Source organism: Macaca nemestrina, chromosome 10, assembly GCF_043159975.1.
Source record: "Macaca nemestrina isolate mMacNem1 chromosome 10, mMacNem.hap1, whole genome shotgun sequence".
In the NCBI taxonomy this organism is placed as follows: domain Eukaryota; kingdom Metazoa; phylum Chordata; class Mammalia; order Primates; family Cercopithecidae; genus Macaca; species Macaca nemestrina.
Genome location: NC_092134.1, coordinates 31,473,853 through 31,489,934, shown reverse-complemented (window position 1 = coordinate 31,489,934; position 16,082 = coordinate 31,473,853). Strand labels below are relative to the sequence as shown.

General features: G+C 39.0%; 1 protein-coding gene across 7 annotated transcripts in view; it reads left to right on the top strand.

Moving 5' to 3' along the window:
* LOC105493834 (myosin binding protein C1) overlaps window positions 1–8,180 on the top strand; it is a 99,910-nt gene extending 91,730 nt beyond the window's left edge. For 4 of the 7 annotated variants that reach the window (XM_071071247.1, XM_071071244.1, XM_071071245.1 and 1 more), the window contains 3 exons: window positions 96–232; window positions 2,337–2,523; window positions 7,901–8,180. In XM_071071247.1, the coding sequence (XP_070927348.1) occupies window positions 96–232; window positions 2,337–2,523; window positions 7,901–8,001 (425 nt within the window). In that variant the 3' untranslated portion in view covers window positions 8,002–8,180. Of the gene's footprint in view, window positions 1–95; window positions 233–2,336; window positions 2,524–4,915; window positions 4,975–6,701; window positions 6,745–7,900 lie in introns of all 7 variants that reach the window. The other 3 variants (XM_071071243.1, XM_071071248.1, XM_071071246.1) reach the window with 3 other exon arrangements.
* The last annotated feature ends 7,902 nt before the right edge of the window (window positions 8,181–16,082 follow it).

Below are 16,082 nucleotides of genomic sequence, written 5' to 3'. Positions count from 1 at the left end.
AGGAAAGTTTTAATCGTGAGTAAAGGATGCCACCAATAATATAGTCTCAGGCCAATTTACATAATTTTAACATATTTGTAATGCTTGTTTTTAAGGTAAAATCTACAAAAATCCAGTGTATGAAGACTTTGATTTCTCAGAGGCACCCATGTTTACTCAGCCTTTGGTTAACACCTATGCCATCGCTGGTTACAATGCCACCCTAAACTGCAGTGTGAGAGGAAATCCTAAGGTACTATGTTCTTCTATCACATCAGTTAAAGTCCCTCGCTTGTATTTGTTGTGTTACAATGTAAGTAACAATAAAAACAAATCCAGCTGCTCCTTGTGTTTTCCCAGGATGGGGGATTAGAGGGTGTTAGTGGTGGTAGATAATTAGGCACACTATTCAGATGCAGTAGTAAAAAATGCTTACATTTCTTTACTAAGGGATTCCTCTGAAGAAAAAGCAAACCACCTATTTAAAAAAGAACATCTCCTGTATAAGGATATGGAAGTGTAATAACATTGTTTCACTTGGAAAATTAGGTGGTAATATCAAGAATTCTGTGATAAATTAAACAACAATTACACTATACTGTAAGACAGAATATAAATGTGCTTTGATAAGGGTACAGTGTGCTAAGAAGGGAGATATCATATCCGGTTGAAGAGATGAGAAAGGTTTCCAGGCTTCATGTTGGCATTTGAAAAGATCAACGATTTAATGAATATCACCCATAGAGATGTACATATCCCTGGGTGCACTGAGAGAAAGTACCCTAGAATTGGGAAAATTTATGAACTTTTTTTTTTTCCTGTATATACCTTGATCGTAAATAGGGAAGTTGTCCGGGTGCAGTGGCTCACGCCTGTAATCCCAACACTTTGGAGGCTGAGGCAGGCAGATCACTTGATCAGGAGTTCAAGACCAGCCTGGGCAACATGGTCTCTACTAAAAATACAAAAATTAGCTGGGCATGGTGGCATACAACTGTGATCCCAGCTACTTGGGAGGCTGAGGCAGGAGAATTGCATGAACCTGGGAGGTGGAGGTTGCAGTGAGCCGAGATAGCACCACTGCACTCTAGCCTGGGTGACAGAAGACTCCAAAAAAAAAGAAAAAAAAAAAAGGAAAGTCAAAGGAAAAAGCCAGACTGAGGATGAGCAAAAGGTGCTAAATTAATGTGTACTTGTAAATGATGTTGGTACATCCAAATGGGGATGATGAGGAAGCAGATGGAGAGGTTCACCCGGAGCCTAGGAGAAAGGCCAGGGCTCTTGCTCTCAGTTTGGGAGTCCCAGACATAAAGATGCTACATTCTACCCCTTGCCAAAGCTTTAGAAAGGAATATCATTGAGGAAAGAGGATAGTGAGTAAAAAGCCAAGGACCAAGGTGTGAGGCTCAGTGATCGCTCCCATTTGAAGGGCGGAAGGAAGAAGAAGACTGTGTGAAGGAGACAGAAAAGGTGCCATCTGTAGGTTCTGAGCAAGACAAAATAATAGAAGAGGTGGAAGAGAGAATGCGGAGGGTGCATATTTACAAAAGAAAGGAGAAGACACTATGAGAGTGAGGAGTCACTGATATCAAATGCGGTTCAGAGGTCAAGGAGAATGAAGTCATCTTCCTGGGTGATTGGGTCATTACTGATCTTGCAGTATCTGATTGGAGTAGATCCATTGCCATGGGATGATAAATATAGACGTCAGAGGACAGGTTAAGTAATGAGGCAGATGCAGTTCATAAAGAATTAAAAAAGAGTATCAGGAAAAGGAAAGGAGGAAAATCAAATGGTCATGACACCTTAAGGGGATTCTCTGAAAAAAAATGCCCAGCAAATATGCACTCTCTACAATGAGTTAATATCATGGACCTATGGACGAAATTGTTTTTAATTTGAAAATATTTAATTGACAAATAAAGGTCATATACATTCAAGCTGAACAATATGATGATTTGATATGTGTACACATTGTGTAATGATTATCACAATCAAATTAATACATTCGTCACCACCGGTGCTGTACATTCAATGCCCCAAACTTGTTCATCCTATAACTGAAAGTTTGTACCCGTGTAGATCAAATTGAAATGCAACTGAATCCATTTGAGAAGATTGCCCTAGAGTTGCCTCTGAACAAATCTGGCTTTCTTTGTCAGAACTGTTCGTTTGCTTCTTTGCCAAGCACTAAGTAGAGTTTAATGTGAGAAATAGTGCCCAAGTAGAAATCTATCATTCTCAGATGCACTTTCTTTTTAAGCCATGCTTTAACATCCTGTCACTGGCTTTGATGGTCTATTAATATGCCAAGTACAGATATGTTTTGACCTAAGTTTCTTCAATTTGAACTTCAGCCTAAAATAACCTGGATGAAAAACAAAGTTGCTATTGTGGATGACCCAAGATACAGGATGTTCAGCAACCAGGGAGTCTGTACCCTGGAAATTCGCAAGCCCAGCCCCTATGATGGAGGCACTTACTGCTGCAAAGCAGTCAATGACCTTGGGACAGTGGAGATTGAATGCAAACTGGAGGTGAAAGGTATGACATCCAATATCTCATGTATAGACTAAAGTTAAAGAAAATCATTGAATTATTGTTCTTAATGCTTATTGTTCTTAATCCAAATTGTTTGCCAAAACGCTGCAGCGAGGGTGGGAGAGGGTGGTGAGGGCAAGGGAAGCAGGGAGGGAATTCAGGGAGAGAAGGCAGTTTTACATCCTACATTCACTTCACTTTATTTGTGGAAGGTTATTTGATTATTTAAGTCAACTTATTTTTGTCTTATGTGGTTTGCGCTAAGGGACTGTTAATTTCAGTGGAATGTTAGTATGTGTACACCATGGTAAGAATGAAAGGGGCTATCACTTTGGTGACATCATTCATCTATAAATAGAAGCCTAGTGTGAAAATCCATCTATTGAAATGGCAATTGAGGAATCTGCACTATTTTTAATTAGTTTACTATTTTGTTAAGTTTATTATTTTCTGATATTTATAGAAATAGTTTTGCTAATTAAGTGTTTGATATTACACATATAGAATATAGTATATACATATTATAACAGGTTGCTTTTCAAATCTCTTACTAGAGAACTTCCATTTATAGGTATACATTTCATTTATACTAGTTTTCAAAGTGTGGCAACTAATGTAAACCAAGAAAACACATAAGGATTTATGTGGTTGAAAAGCATAACCTGCCATCTTAATCAATTTTCATATTAATCAACTACCATTTTTATACTGACATTTTTCTTTACGAGCAGAACCTACTTTGGGACACCATGAAAAACCCTTCAAAGAGTCACCATTATGAGATAATAGGTGACATGATCCTAGTGTGTTCTCTCATTCTTAAGTGTATTATATTGCCATTCTGTAATAACTAAAATCTTTCTTTTTCCAATCTCTCTATAATGAAGAAATTATGACCTAAAACTCAGAAAGTAAATATCTATTTTAGAAAATCATAGTAAATGCTTGGGTATTTATGTTTTTTAAAAAAGAGTCTTTTAGCCAGGCGTGGTGGCTCATACCTGTAATCCCAGCTCTTTGGGAGGCTGAGGCGGGCGGATCACGAGGTCAGGAGTTCGAGACCAGCCTGACCAACATGGTGAACCCCCGTCTCTACTAAAAATACAAAAATTAGCCAGGCGTGGTGGCACACGCCTGTAATCCCAACTACTCGGGAGGCTGAGGCAGGAGAATGGCTTGAACCCAGGAGGTGGAGGTTGCAGCAAGCCAAGATCACGCCAGTACACTCCAACCTGAGTGACAGAGCGAGACTCCGTCTCAAAAAAAAAAAAAAAAAAAAAGAGTCTTTTAGTGCTAAATCTAATATAAATGTGATAGAGAAACTTCTTGAACAAAATAACTTTTCATATATATATGTATACACACACATATAAATACACACACACATACACATATATATATTTTTTTTTTTTTTTTTTTTGAGATAAGGTCTCACTCTGTCACCCAGGCTGAAGTGCAAGGGTGCAATCTCAGCTCACTGCAACCTCTGCCTCCTGGGTTCAAGCAATTCTCGTGCCTCAGCCTCTTGAGTAGCCGGGATTACAGGCATGCACCACCACACCTGGCTAATTTTTATATCTTCAGTAAAGACGGGATTTCGCCATGTTGGCCAGGCTGGTCTCAAACTCCTGACCTCAAGCAGTCCATCCGCCTTGGCCTCCCGAAGTTTTGGGATTATAGGCGTGAGCCACTGCACCCAGCCGCTTTCCTCTTATAACTTTTTAAAGCTGTATTTTTTCTTTTATGATTCATAATTGAGTGAAAGGAAAAAGATTTGATTTTTTTCTCACAAATATAAGGCATATAATATTCTTAGAAAATTTCAAGCCTTACTATTTAGATAATCCTTACGAATTTAAACATTTTTAGCTCCTTTATTGGCTTTAAATGATTATTAAGGTCATAATTGCAAATCATCTGGTTTCTCAACTGCTAGCCTTATTAGTTCCAAAGTATTGTTGATGCTTTTGTTTCAATATCCCCCCAAAAAACAAAAACTAAAAAAAAACAGTACCACTTATTTATGCTCTGAAACTAGCTGAATGTTGTTAATGATATAAAATGATGCTTTAACAAATGGAACAATATTTGAGGCCCTCCTTAAAAGTGAATAGTATTATACATATACATGATATAGTCTTTTTAGTGAAAATATAGTAAATGGTACGGTAATTAAATTTGATAAAAAGAATAATGTATTCTAGTACATAAGTTCATAATAAAGTATCAACTGTGATATATTGGTAAAAGTTTTTGGTCCTAAAAGTAACTGAAATTGTTTATCATCAGATTGTTATCTGATAATAGGTAACTTGAATCAAGTTAAGTTGTGAAAAAAGGTAAGAATGTCAACTGAGAATAAATAAATACTGGTACAAATATTCTGATTCTGCAGTGATATATCAAGGAGTAGATACCCCTGGACAACCAGTCTTCCTGGAGGGGCAGCAACAGGTTTAAAACGTTTATATCCCACTGGATATTCTACCTTCCGTTCCATTCCTCTTACATGAAAATGCACCTTGCATGTCAAGCTTGACTTTCTCATTTGCTTTTAATTGTACCTCTTAGCAGCTCATGGCATACAGTGTTTATGCCATGAACAAGGAAGGCCAAATTATTCAAGGATATTAAGTAATGTAGAAACTAAGTTTTGTCAGAAAACTACGTACCTTACCACATGTCTCCATGAATAAAGCCAGAAAGCTACGTTTGAAGATGATCTCGTTTTATATAATAAGACTATCAAAACTTGGGAATCAACATTTCTTTATTATTTTCATTTTTTAACTGTAGAAGTACTTTTTAAAAGATAGTTTACAGCATAGTTTCCTTACATTCATGATGCAATTCAGAGAACTGAACGTTGTAAACATTTTTTTTTAATGTTCCGAGCATTTTTTATGGAAAGAGGATAAAAAAATATTTCCAATATTTAAAGGCCAGGCGTGATGGCTCTCGCCTATAATCCCAGCACTTTGGGAGGCCGAGGTAGGTGGATCGCTTGATCCCAGGAGTCCAAGATCAGATTGGGCAACATGGCAAACTCCCATCTCTACAAAAAGTACAAAACTTAGCCAGGTGTGGTGGCGCAAGCCTGTAGTCCTAGCTACTTGGAGAGCTGAGGCAGGAGGATCGCTTGAATGTGGGAGGTCGAGGAGGCTTCAGTGAGCCGAGATCTCCAGCTTAGGTGACAAAGTGAGAATTTGTCTCAAAAAAATAACAAATAAAAAAAATAAATTGGGAAACTTACATATTTAAAATATTCCCATTACAAATTCGCCAGTAGAATATCTGTAACCCATCTATCTGTTGAAGATTTTGGACATTTTCATGGGGACTCAAATTATTTCACATGTTTATGAACTTAAAAGGAAAGAAAATTCTAGGCTCTATTATAAAATGTATCAAGCAATAAATGAGTACTATCATATACATGTGATTTGCCCCCATTTGGAATTGCAAATTAAGAGTTATTTGCAGCTGGGTATGCAACTTGATTAAAACCCTGATGATGTAGATCTATGCCTGAGTTTACAATATTTGTTTTGTGAATTTCCAAAGATAATATCAGCTTTCAAAAGAGAAAAAAAGTAAGATTCTTTCTTGAAAGCTTTGTAGATTGTATACAGAAGAGCTTTGTAACATAAGGTTAAGTTTTGTGTCTATTTAGATCAGTCATATATATTCCATTCAGAGTACAATATTATAGAATACACTAGTCTAATATTTGTACTTGATAATTTTGCCTTTTAGAATTTCAACATATATATATGTACACTAACACTTTGTCCATTGTCTATGTTTTTCTTTTGTTGAAAAACACGATATATATATGTTGTAGGGTTTTGGTTTTTATATTTGTTTTAAGCTAATGGTTTGGAAGCTCTTACCATAGATATTCACTATACAATCGGATTGGCTTTGCCACCTATTCAGGCAAAGTAGTTGTGCATATTAATAAATGTTTTACATATTAATGATCCTTTTGACGTGACTGGATCCCCACCCTTCATTTCATGTGCTTCTATTTTCCTACATCTTTTACATGACTAAGGATTAATGAAATCACCTCATCATAATCATGACCATAATTTCATCCAACAAGTACTCAACTTTGGTGTTAGCACTTTATTAATGCTTACGACTTCTCTCTCTCTCCCTCTTTCTCTTTTCCTTAGTCGTTGCACAATAAGGATTTTTGAATGTATAATATCATCTAAGGTAAGCTTTCATATGGTTTTGGCATATGAAGCTTATGACTGTCATAAGCCATACCAAGCCTGTGGAGTATGGCATGATTTTCATTATGTAATCCAATGAAAATAGACTTATTTTAAATCGCTAACTTAGTAGTTTTAATTTGTAGTTCACTATCTTGAAATTAACAGCTAGTACTTATCCATCACAGCAGTCTCCTGTTGACATGAAGCAAGTTGTTGAATGCAGTAGAGCATGAATCAAAGCATTTAATGTAGACAAAAACGGGTGATACCCAAGCATTCTGAATTATTTGCATCAAGGAATGGACATGTACATAAGTGGCATCATTTCTACCAATATGTGACTTGAGTTGTTTTTTTAAAAAAAGGAGAATGACTTTCTCAAATTTGCATTAAAGAAGTTTTTAAGAATGTTCAAATGGCATGCTGCTTTGTCTGGACGTGAATTTATTAGCAAGTAGTGAAGCACTTCACTAAAGGACCATGAATTTTTGTGGTTTCATGGATTCTCTCTTGAAGGGTACTTTTATTTTTTTGACATAAATCAGAAACTCAGAAGGTAGGTATGAAATATTGGTTGGTGTTTCTCACACCTTCAGAAAGTATTGGACCGGTCTTATCATTATAACTTTAACAAAATATTTCCAATTTTTGTGCTTTTGACGTGCATAAATGACCACAGTTAAAGGGGGTAGTTTATATATTTTCCAATGTGTTTGAATTGAAACTCTCTGTGCCTAATTAAAAACAACATTAACAAACTGGAAGCAGATCTTCCCGCTGATGCATAAGATGGTGTGCATGTATTCTGCTGTTCAGTCGGAACATTTAAATCATCTATGAGGAATCACAAAACCTCTCAAAGAGCAATAAATACTTTCCAACCACTTGGGAATTTAAATGAAGATTGAACAATAGTAGGGGGAAAACAGCTATGGTTCTGCTGGGAACTTGCTTTTCCTTCTAGATGCCAAGTGCTTTAAATTCTAAATGTACTAAAACTAGGAGAAGATTTCCAAGTAGAGACTGAATGAATCTTTGTAACTAATGGGAACATAATTAGTCACATTTCCAGGCAGCTAGTCAAGAAGTATTGTTTCAGCGATTTTTCACGTAGATGGTTTTGATTTATCTCTTTTCCTTTTGGTCCTCTCTAGGTGGGCTGTCCTTCTGCAGGCTCCTCTTGCAAGGCGTACCTCCAAACATAATTGATTCCTATCTGCGAGACGCACACTCAAGCAATCCTGAGGAATACTGAGGGCCTGGCCACTGCCTCTCTGCACTCTGCTGCTTTGAAATCTGGTTGAAACGAGAAAAAGCATTTTCTGTTTTTCCACCAGGCCCCCAAGTGTGGTCTTTTTCTTTCCTCCTAATGTTGAAGAGAAAAAAAAAAAAATTGCCCAGATTGCTTAATTAAAAATTGCAAACAAAATCTCATTTGAAGTCAGCACTTTGGTCATTATTATCTCTGCTCACTGTATTATACTTTACAAAAATGCAAGCCCTAGAATCAGCAAAAGCAGTTATTTTAAATAGTAGGCTATAAATGCTTTTTTTTCCTCTCAGAGTAAAGAACATGACACAATACACCACGATTGGACCTTGAAAACCCATCTTTCTCTTGATCTAATAGATTTTTCTAACTAAAGCAGAGTTGTTTATTTCATACAGCCCTGCTTAACACCAGGATCTGTGCCCTGTTTTCTTATTTGAATGCAATGAAACATTTTTAAAAGTCTAACTTTCAAACAAATTTCCTCAGAAGGGAAAATGAATTCAGTCAATGGTACAACAAATCTGAAGTGTTTGTGATGAAATGATACAATATTCACTTATGTATTTGGGGTTGTGTGCCTAGACACAGAACTGAGACTAAAGGCTGGGAGCCAGCATGCCCCTGAACCCAGGTCTGCCCTCCCTGTGGCTCTAGCAAGGCATCTTGGCCAACTCTGCCAGAGCTTCTGCCAAAACAGCTAGTCATAGTGACAGAGGGCTGTTGCAGACAACAGACCTATTACAGAGTTAGGGTTTGCTAACGGTATCCATTCAATTTGATGGAAACCTTTATTTAAAAAATCTAGCAGCTGCGAAACATTTATACTAACCCATAATCTTTTCCACAATTTCCCTTACTCTTCCTGATACAAAGTTTCAGTTAAGGGAGTAGAATCGAACTGTAAGGTACCACACCATTACTGTTTATTCCCTTGCCTCCCTTCTGTTTTTCTTTTCAGTCTTTTGTTGCAGGGGCTAAATATGTTGTCACTTGTTGGTGGGCCCATGGCTTCTTTGGATGACATTTTAAACATATCTGCTCTGCTTTCTTTCCAGATTTTAGCTGAGAAGTTCTATGGTCGTCATGGATCTGGGTTGATGTTGGGCTCGTAAAGGGAAGGGTGAATGATTCAGTTCGTTGCAATACATTTGAGAACAAGAGAAAGTCTAGTTTATGTCCAAACTATGGTGGCTCTATATATCTCTTTTGGAGTTGGTTGGTGATGTTGCCTTACTGGTTGTTAATGACATTGGCTATCACCCCTGCTCCTATGCTCCCAACCACTCCAGAATAATATTGTGTGCAATCCCTGTGTAAATACCAGTTTTAATCAAGAAAGCTACATGCACAGTATTGGCTAAGGTATTTTACATAAAGGAAGTCTGGCTCAACTGTAAAGACATGAAGGCCCTATGTCTATATACAAACCAAAGAAATGACAATGTGGCAAATCTAATCAACATAGTCCCTGCAGCCCAGCTGCTGGGTCTTAGCCATAGCGCAGCAGCTGAACTGGCTACTTAACTCAAATATGCACTGAGCAGTTTTGCCAAGACATTGGCCAAGCTGGTTAGGCTGCTTATACGTGTATGGTTTTACATAGCCTAAAAGAGACTGTAAAACCCCCCTGCTGAATTTTGATTCCTCACTTATGACTTAGGCTCTTTAATTATATTTTATATTAGATAATATTACTTTTCTACATAAAATCTTTCCTTATATTAAGGGTACACATACACTGCAAAGTTCTAATAAGGAAGAAAAAGTCTATTGTGAAACTGCAAAGAGCAAAAAATATCAGAAGCTGTTATTACTATTGGTTTTTCTATAATTTTGTTTAAATTTCACTGTATTAAAAAATTATATATCACAGGAATTTACCAAAAATTCTTTTGGGAAACTAAACATTCATGAAAAATTTTAGGCTGGACAAAGTGGCTCAGACGCCTGTAATCCCAGTAGTTTTAGAGGCCGAGGTGGGCAGATCACTTGAGGCTGGGAGCTCAAGCCAGCCTATGCAGCATGGTGAAACCTTGTCTCCACTAAAAATACAAAAATTAGTTGGACGTGGTGGCACACACCTGTAGTCCCAGCTACTTGGGAAGCTGAGGCACAAGAATAGCTTGAACCTGGGAGGTGGAGGTTGCAGTGAGCCGAGATTGCACCACTGTACTCCAGCCTGGGCAACAAAGTGAGACCCTGTCTCAAAAAAAAAATTTTTTTTTAAGGCTCACGTTTCTTTCTTTACCTTAAAAGAAGGCTTAATGGATGTTCTCGTCTAAATTAATATCAAAGTAGAAAAAATAATTCTAAGAGACATTGGAACAAGGTAATATGCCCTTAACTATTCATTTTTAGAATAAATTCTGAAACACTATTCAGCTCAACAAATGAGTTATTGAATGTCTGATATCTGCATGGCACTGTAATGAATTCAGCTTGCAACTTGATAAATAAGGTACTTCAGGCTGGGCGTGGTGGCTCACGTCTGTAATCCCAGCACTTTGGGAGGCCAAGGCAGGCAGATCACTTGAGTGCAGGAGTTCAAGGCTAGCCTGGGCAAGACAGCAAAACCCCATCTCTACAAAAAATTATCCAGGTGTGATAGCATGCACTTGTAGTCTCAGCTACTCAGAAGGCTGATACATGAGAATCGCTTGAACCCAGGAGGTGGAGATTGCAGTGAGCTGAGATCGCACCTCTGTACTGCCAGCCTGGGCAACAGAGCCAGATCCTATCTTAAAAAAAAAAAAAAAAAAAAAAAGAGGTACTTCATGCCTTCAAGGAATTTATAATGTATAAGACTAGTACACAGAGGGGAACATATAAACACGGCAGGATGCAGGTATAAGAGAGGATGACAACAATGCAGAAGCTGGATAATGTGGTTTATGTATTCGTTATTGTCAATGTGTGTATCATACTAGGATGGAGTACAGGACTTACCATATTACTTAACTTTTCTAAATCAGATTAAATGTAACTCTGAGCTCTCCACTAGCTAGGGAGATTGAGAAATTCTCTGTCGTGTTTAGAGATTCAGATTCCAGAGTCAACAGGAATCTTTCTTGGTGCCCAGAAAATGGAGAGAAGGAAAGGCCTCTGGTCTTCAATCTACACTGGTGCCTGCAGAGATGCCTGTCATTGTATTACACTTTATAAAAAAGTCACCCATAGAATAAGCAAAAGCAGTTCTTTTAGTTTAATGGTCAAACCCGGTATGGTTCACTCAAGGACAGGTGACTCTGAAACATCCCTGACAAGCGTGGACCTGGGGTCTTTCAGTCTTGGAGGCTACAACTTGGCTATTCTGTTAGGGTTCTTCAGAGGAACAACCAATAGGAGAGGAAGGAAAGAAGAGGGACGGAAGGAAGGAAAGGGGAGGGAGGGAATGGAAAGAAAAAGGGAAAAGAGGAAAGAAAAAGCATGAAAAATCTAGAAAGAGATTAATTATAAGGTATTCATCATGGAATTATGGAGACTGAGAAAGCCCATGATTTGCTGCCCACAGAACCTAGGAAGGCTGGAGGTGTAGTTGAAGGCCTGAGAGCCAGAGAGCTCAAAGTGGTGCCTCCACCCACGCCTCCTAAGACTGTGTGCTTCAGTCCCTCATTACTCAGCTGACCACCTGGGAGTTTCTTAGAAATGAAAACTTTCCGCCGGGTATGGCGGCTCACCCCTGTAATCCCAGCACTTTGGGAGGCCGAGGGAGGCGGATCACCTGAGGTAAGGAGTTCAAGACCAGCCTGGCCAAAATGGTGAAACCCCGTCTCTACTAAAAATACAAAAATTAGCCAGGCGTGGTGGCGCATGCCTGTAATCCCAGCTACTCAGGAGGCTGAGGGAGGAGATTCACTTGAACCTGGAGGCGGAGTTTGCAGTGAGCCAAGATCACACCACTGCACTCCAGCTTGGGCATTTTTAGAGAGGAGAGCAAAGGTTTTAATCAATCTATTATTGAATACTATCTACCCATGTATTTTGTAAAGTACCAGAGTTCCATAAAATTTAGACTTCAGAGTCTCAAAGTACAAAACTATAAAAATATAAAACCCAAGCAAGTAAAGCAAGTATTATACCATAAAACTATGCTTATCACAAATACTCCAGCCTGTGGATCTAAAGTTCAGAATTCTAAACACTCACACAGGTAGCTTGATGCCCTGATGATAAAATTCTACTGCAATGCAAGCCTAGCCAGGTGAATTTTTTTTTTTTTTTTTTTTTTTTTTTTTTGAGACAGGGTCTCACTCTGTTGCCCATGCTGGAGTATAGTGGTATGATCTGGGCTCACTGTATCCTCCACCTCCCGGGTTCAAGCAATTCTCCTGCCTCAGCCTCCTGAGTAGCTGGGATTGCAGGCACATGCCACCACACATGGCTAATTTTTGTATTTTTAGTAGAGACTGGGCTTCACCGTTTTGGCCAGGCTAGTCTCAAACTCCTGGCCTCAAGTGATTTGCCTGCCTCAGCCTCCCAAAGTGCTGGGATTACAGGCATGAGCCACTGCGCCCGGCCTCTAGCCACGTGATTTCTTATTGCAACCCACTCTTTCTTCCAAACCAGTGAAAGTCCATGGGCTTCTAACTGGTGGTTTCACACACAACAGTGCCTAATCTGCCTATATGACACGATTTAATATTTTGTGGAAAGTTGGCCTAGAGATTGAGGATGTTAAGGAAGATTTGAAATATGAGTGAAAGTGACACAAAAGAACTAGTAGTAAAACCGAGATCCTAAATCAAGATGTTCTTTCTCCTTTGGAAAAGGAATTCAATTTAGTTAAATCATCAAATAAACATTTATATATCCCTGTTGTGCTATGGAAATGTAAGATGTGACCATAGGAGGAGGCTGTGTGAAGGGTATACAAGGGATTCTTTGTATTATTTTTGCAACTTCCTGTGTGTCTGTAATCATTTTAAAGTATATATATATTTTTAATTATGGATGTTTACTGGATGCCAGGCATTGAGGAGCACACTCAGTGCAGGGTTGATCTGACACTCTATGACCTGGGCAGGGAGGCTGATCAATACACAAATAACTGAACAAAGATAGCCTGCATTACAAGCTACAAAGTGCTCTGTTGTGTGGGAGTAAGAGGGATCAAACTGGAAGAATCTGGGAGTTCATTTTTGAGAAGGTGGAATTTAAGCTGAGTCTTGAGTGACGGACGATGTGACAGGAATAATAAGGGATTCCCAACAGGGAACAAGTGAGAGTGGGTTTGGGGACAGCCAGTGGGCCCACGCAGCTGGAGCATGAGACTTAGGGAGAAGAATGGGGGAAGAGATATTAGGGAGGTAAGACTAGGAGGGTAGACCAGGCCCTCAGATGCCATGTGAGGGAGGCTGGACTTTATCAAAGGCTTCTGAACATGGGAATATATTATTAGTTTTAGTAAATTTAGTATAATAACTTTTTTTTTTTTTTGAGACAGAGTCTCGCTCTGCCGCCCAGGCTGGAGTGCAGTGGCGTGATCTTGGCTCACTGCAAGCTCCGCCTCCCGGGTTCACGCCATTCTCCTGCCTCAGCCTCCCGAGTAGCTGGGACTACAGGCGCCCGCCACCTCGCCCGGCTAGTTCTTTGTATTTTTTAGTAGAGACGGGGTTTCACTGTGTCAGCCAGGATGGTCTCGATCTCCTGACCTCGTGATCCGCCCGTCTCGGCCTCCCAAAGTGCTGGGATTACAGGCTTGAGCCACCGCGCCCGGCCATAATAACTTTTTTCATAATATTTAGAATAGACTGGAATGGCACAAAACCAACATGATATATAGAAACTGGACTGTTCCATATTGACGAAAGTACCCACCAAAGTCCTATATTTAATACATGTAAGTTATTAGGTGGCATTTTGCAGTCACTGGGAACATAAGCTCTGAAATCAGACTACATGGGCTTGAATCCACCATACTAGCTGTGAGCCATGGGTAAGTTTCTGAACTTCACTGTGCTTCAATTTCCTCATCCGTATCACAGAGTTTTTTTGAGGAGTAACTGAAATAACTCCTGATATTTAGAACAGTGCTTGGCATAGGATAGAAACTCATAAATGTGAGCTACCATGTTAATTCAAGAAAAAAGGGAAACATTGTATGTATCAATCACTATATGTAATAAACCATGAAAATGGAGGGGAGTCATGATGCAAGAAATAAAATAGTAGAAAATCTCTAATATACTTTTTTGACTTTAGAGTATGTTAGAGTGGGGTAAGGTAGAAGAAATAAATATGCCTTAGTATGTCTTGAATTAATTTGAAATTTCCAAAAATTCAACAAAGAAGCACAGGGAAAAATCAATTTAGAGCATGATGAGTAGTTTAAAAATGGTTTGTATATTTATTGCTTTCACTATTTTTAAATTATGACATTTCATATTTGCAAAATATACAACCATGCCATCTATATCTGTGTAGATATATAGTTACACAGATGGCATAAATAATAGTAAAATGAACATGTTACTACTACTCAGTTAAAAAACTGTGATTGAGGCAGCTTGATGGCCCCCTGCAATACCCACTCTCTCACTTTTCAATAATAATAGAAATGTTTTGGCCGGTTGTGGTGGCTCACACCTGTAGTCCCAGCACTTTAGGAGGCCAAGGCAGGAGGATCATTTGGGGTCAGGCATTCGAGACCAGCCTGGCCAACATGGTGAAACCCCATCTCTACTAAAAATACAAAAATTAGCTGGGTATGGTGGTGCATGCCTGTAGTCTCAGCTACTCAGGAGGCTGAAGCAGGTGAATCTCTTGAACCTGGGAAGAGGTTGCAGTGAGCTCAGATTGCGCCACTGCACTCCAGCCTGGGCGATAGAGCAAGACTCTGTCTCTAAATAAATAAATAAACAAACAAACAAATAAATAAATAAAAGGAATTTTAGCTGGGCAGGTGGCTGGCTGTCTAAAGATTGCATTTGCAGGCTCTTTTACAGTTTGGCATAGCAACCATGTGGCCAGGTTCTGGCCAGTGGGATAAGAGCAGAAGTGATATGTGCAACTTTTCATCATGGCCTTCAGAAGAAAGGAGCATAGCAGCCCCTTCTCTTTTTCCCCTTCCAATTGGTTGGGAGTCTTGGTCAGTCATTTTTGATCACAAGGACAAGGGCAACATCCTAAGGCAGACTAATAAAATGGAAGAAGACTGTGTCTCTGACACCATCGAGCTGCCATGTAGCCCTACCATGCCTACCCAGATATCGATGTTGGAAAAATAAACTTCTATTCCATTTAGGCTGCTGTAGTTTGCTTAGCTGTACTCTAAAAAATTACCAATACCTTTGAAACTTGCCTACAATTGCATTTCCTTTCTTTCTATCAGGAGTAACCACTATCAGGATTGTACTTACAATTCTTTCCCTTTTCTTCATAACTTTGCCACATGGGAGCTGCAAAGTACAGTTGCATGTTTTTGAAGTTTATATAAGTAAAATAATACTGTGTGTATTTTGCCTATGACCTGCTGTTATGGACGGAATGGTATCCTGCCCCCCTTCCACCCCCAGTTCATATGTTGAAGCCCTAATCCTCTACCATGTGATGGTATTTGGAGATGGAGCCTTTAGGATACTGGATATCATGAGGGTGGGGCCTTTATGATGGGATTAGTGCCTTTATAAGGACTTTATAAGGAGACACCAGAGAGCTTCCTCTCTTTCTCTCTCTGTCTGCCATGTGAGGACATAGAAAGTGGCCATCTGCAAGCCAGGAAGAGAGTCCTCACTAAGAAACACACTTTGACTTTGGACTTCCCAACCTCCAGAACTCTGAGAAATAAATTCCTGTTGTCTAAGCTATTCAGTCTATGGCATTTTGTTATGACAACCCAAGCTGACTAATACATCTGCTTTTTTTTTCACTCAACATATGCTTGTGCAATTCATTCATGTTCATAAGTGCACCCTGGAACATTACCATGTTCCAGGGCTTCTCCTATAGAAACTGAACATAGCCCAGTTGAGTATTTTTTATTTTGATTGATTTTTAGGAGTTCTTTACATAATCTGGGTACTATTCATTGTGGGTTTTGAGGAAAATACCTTTTCCCAGTTTAT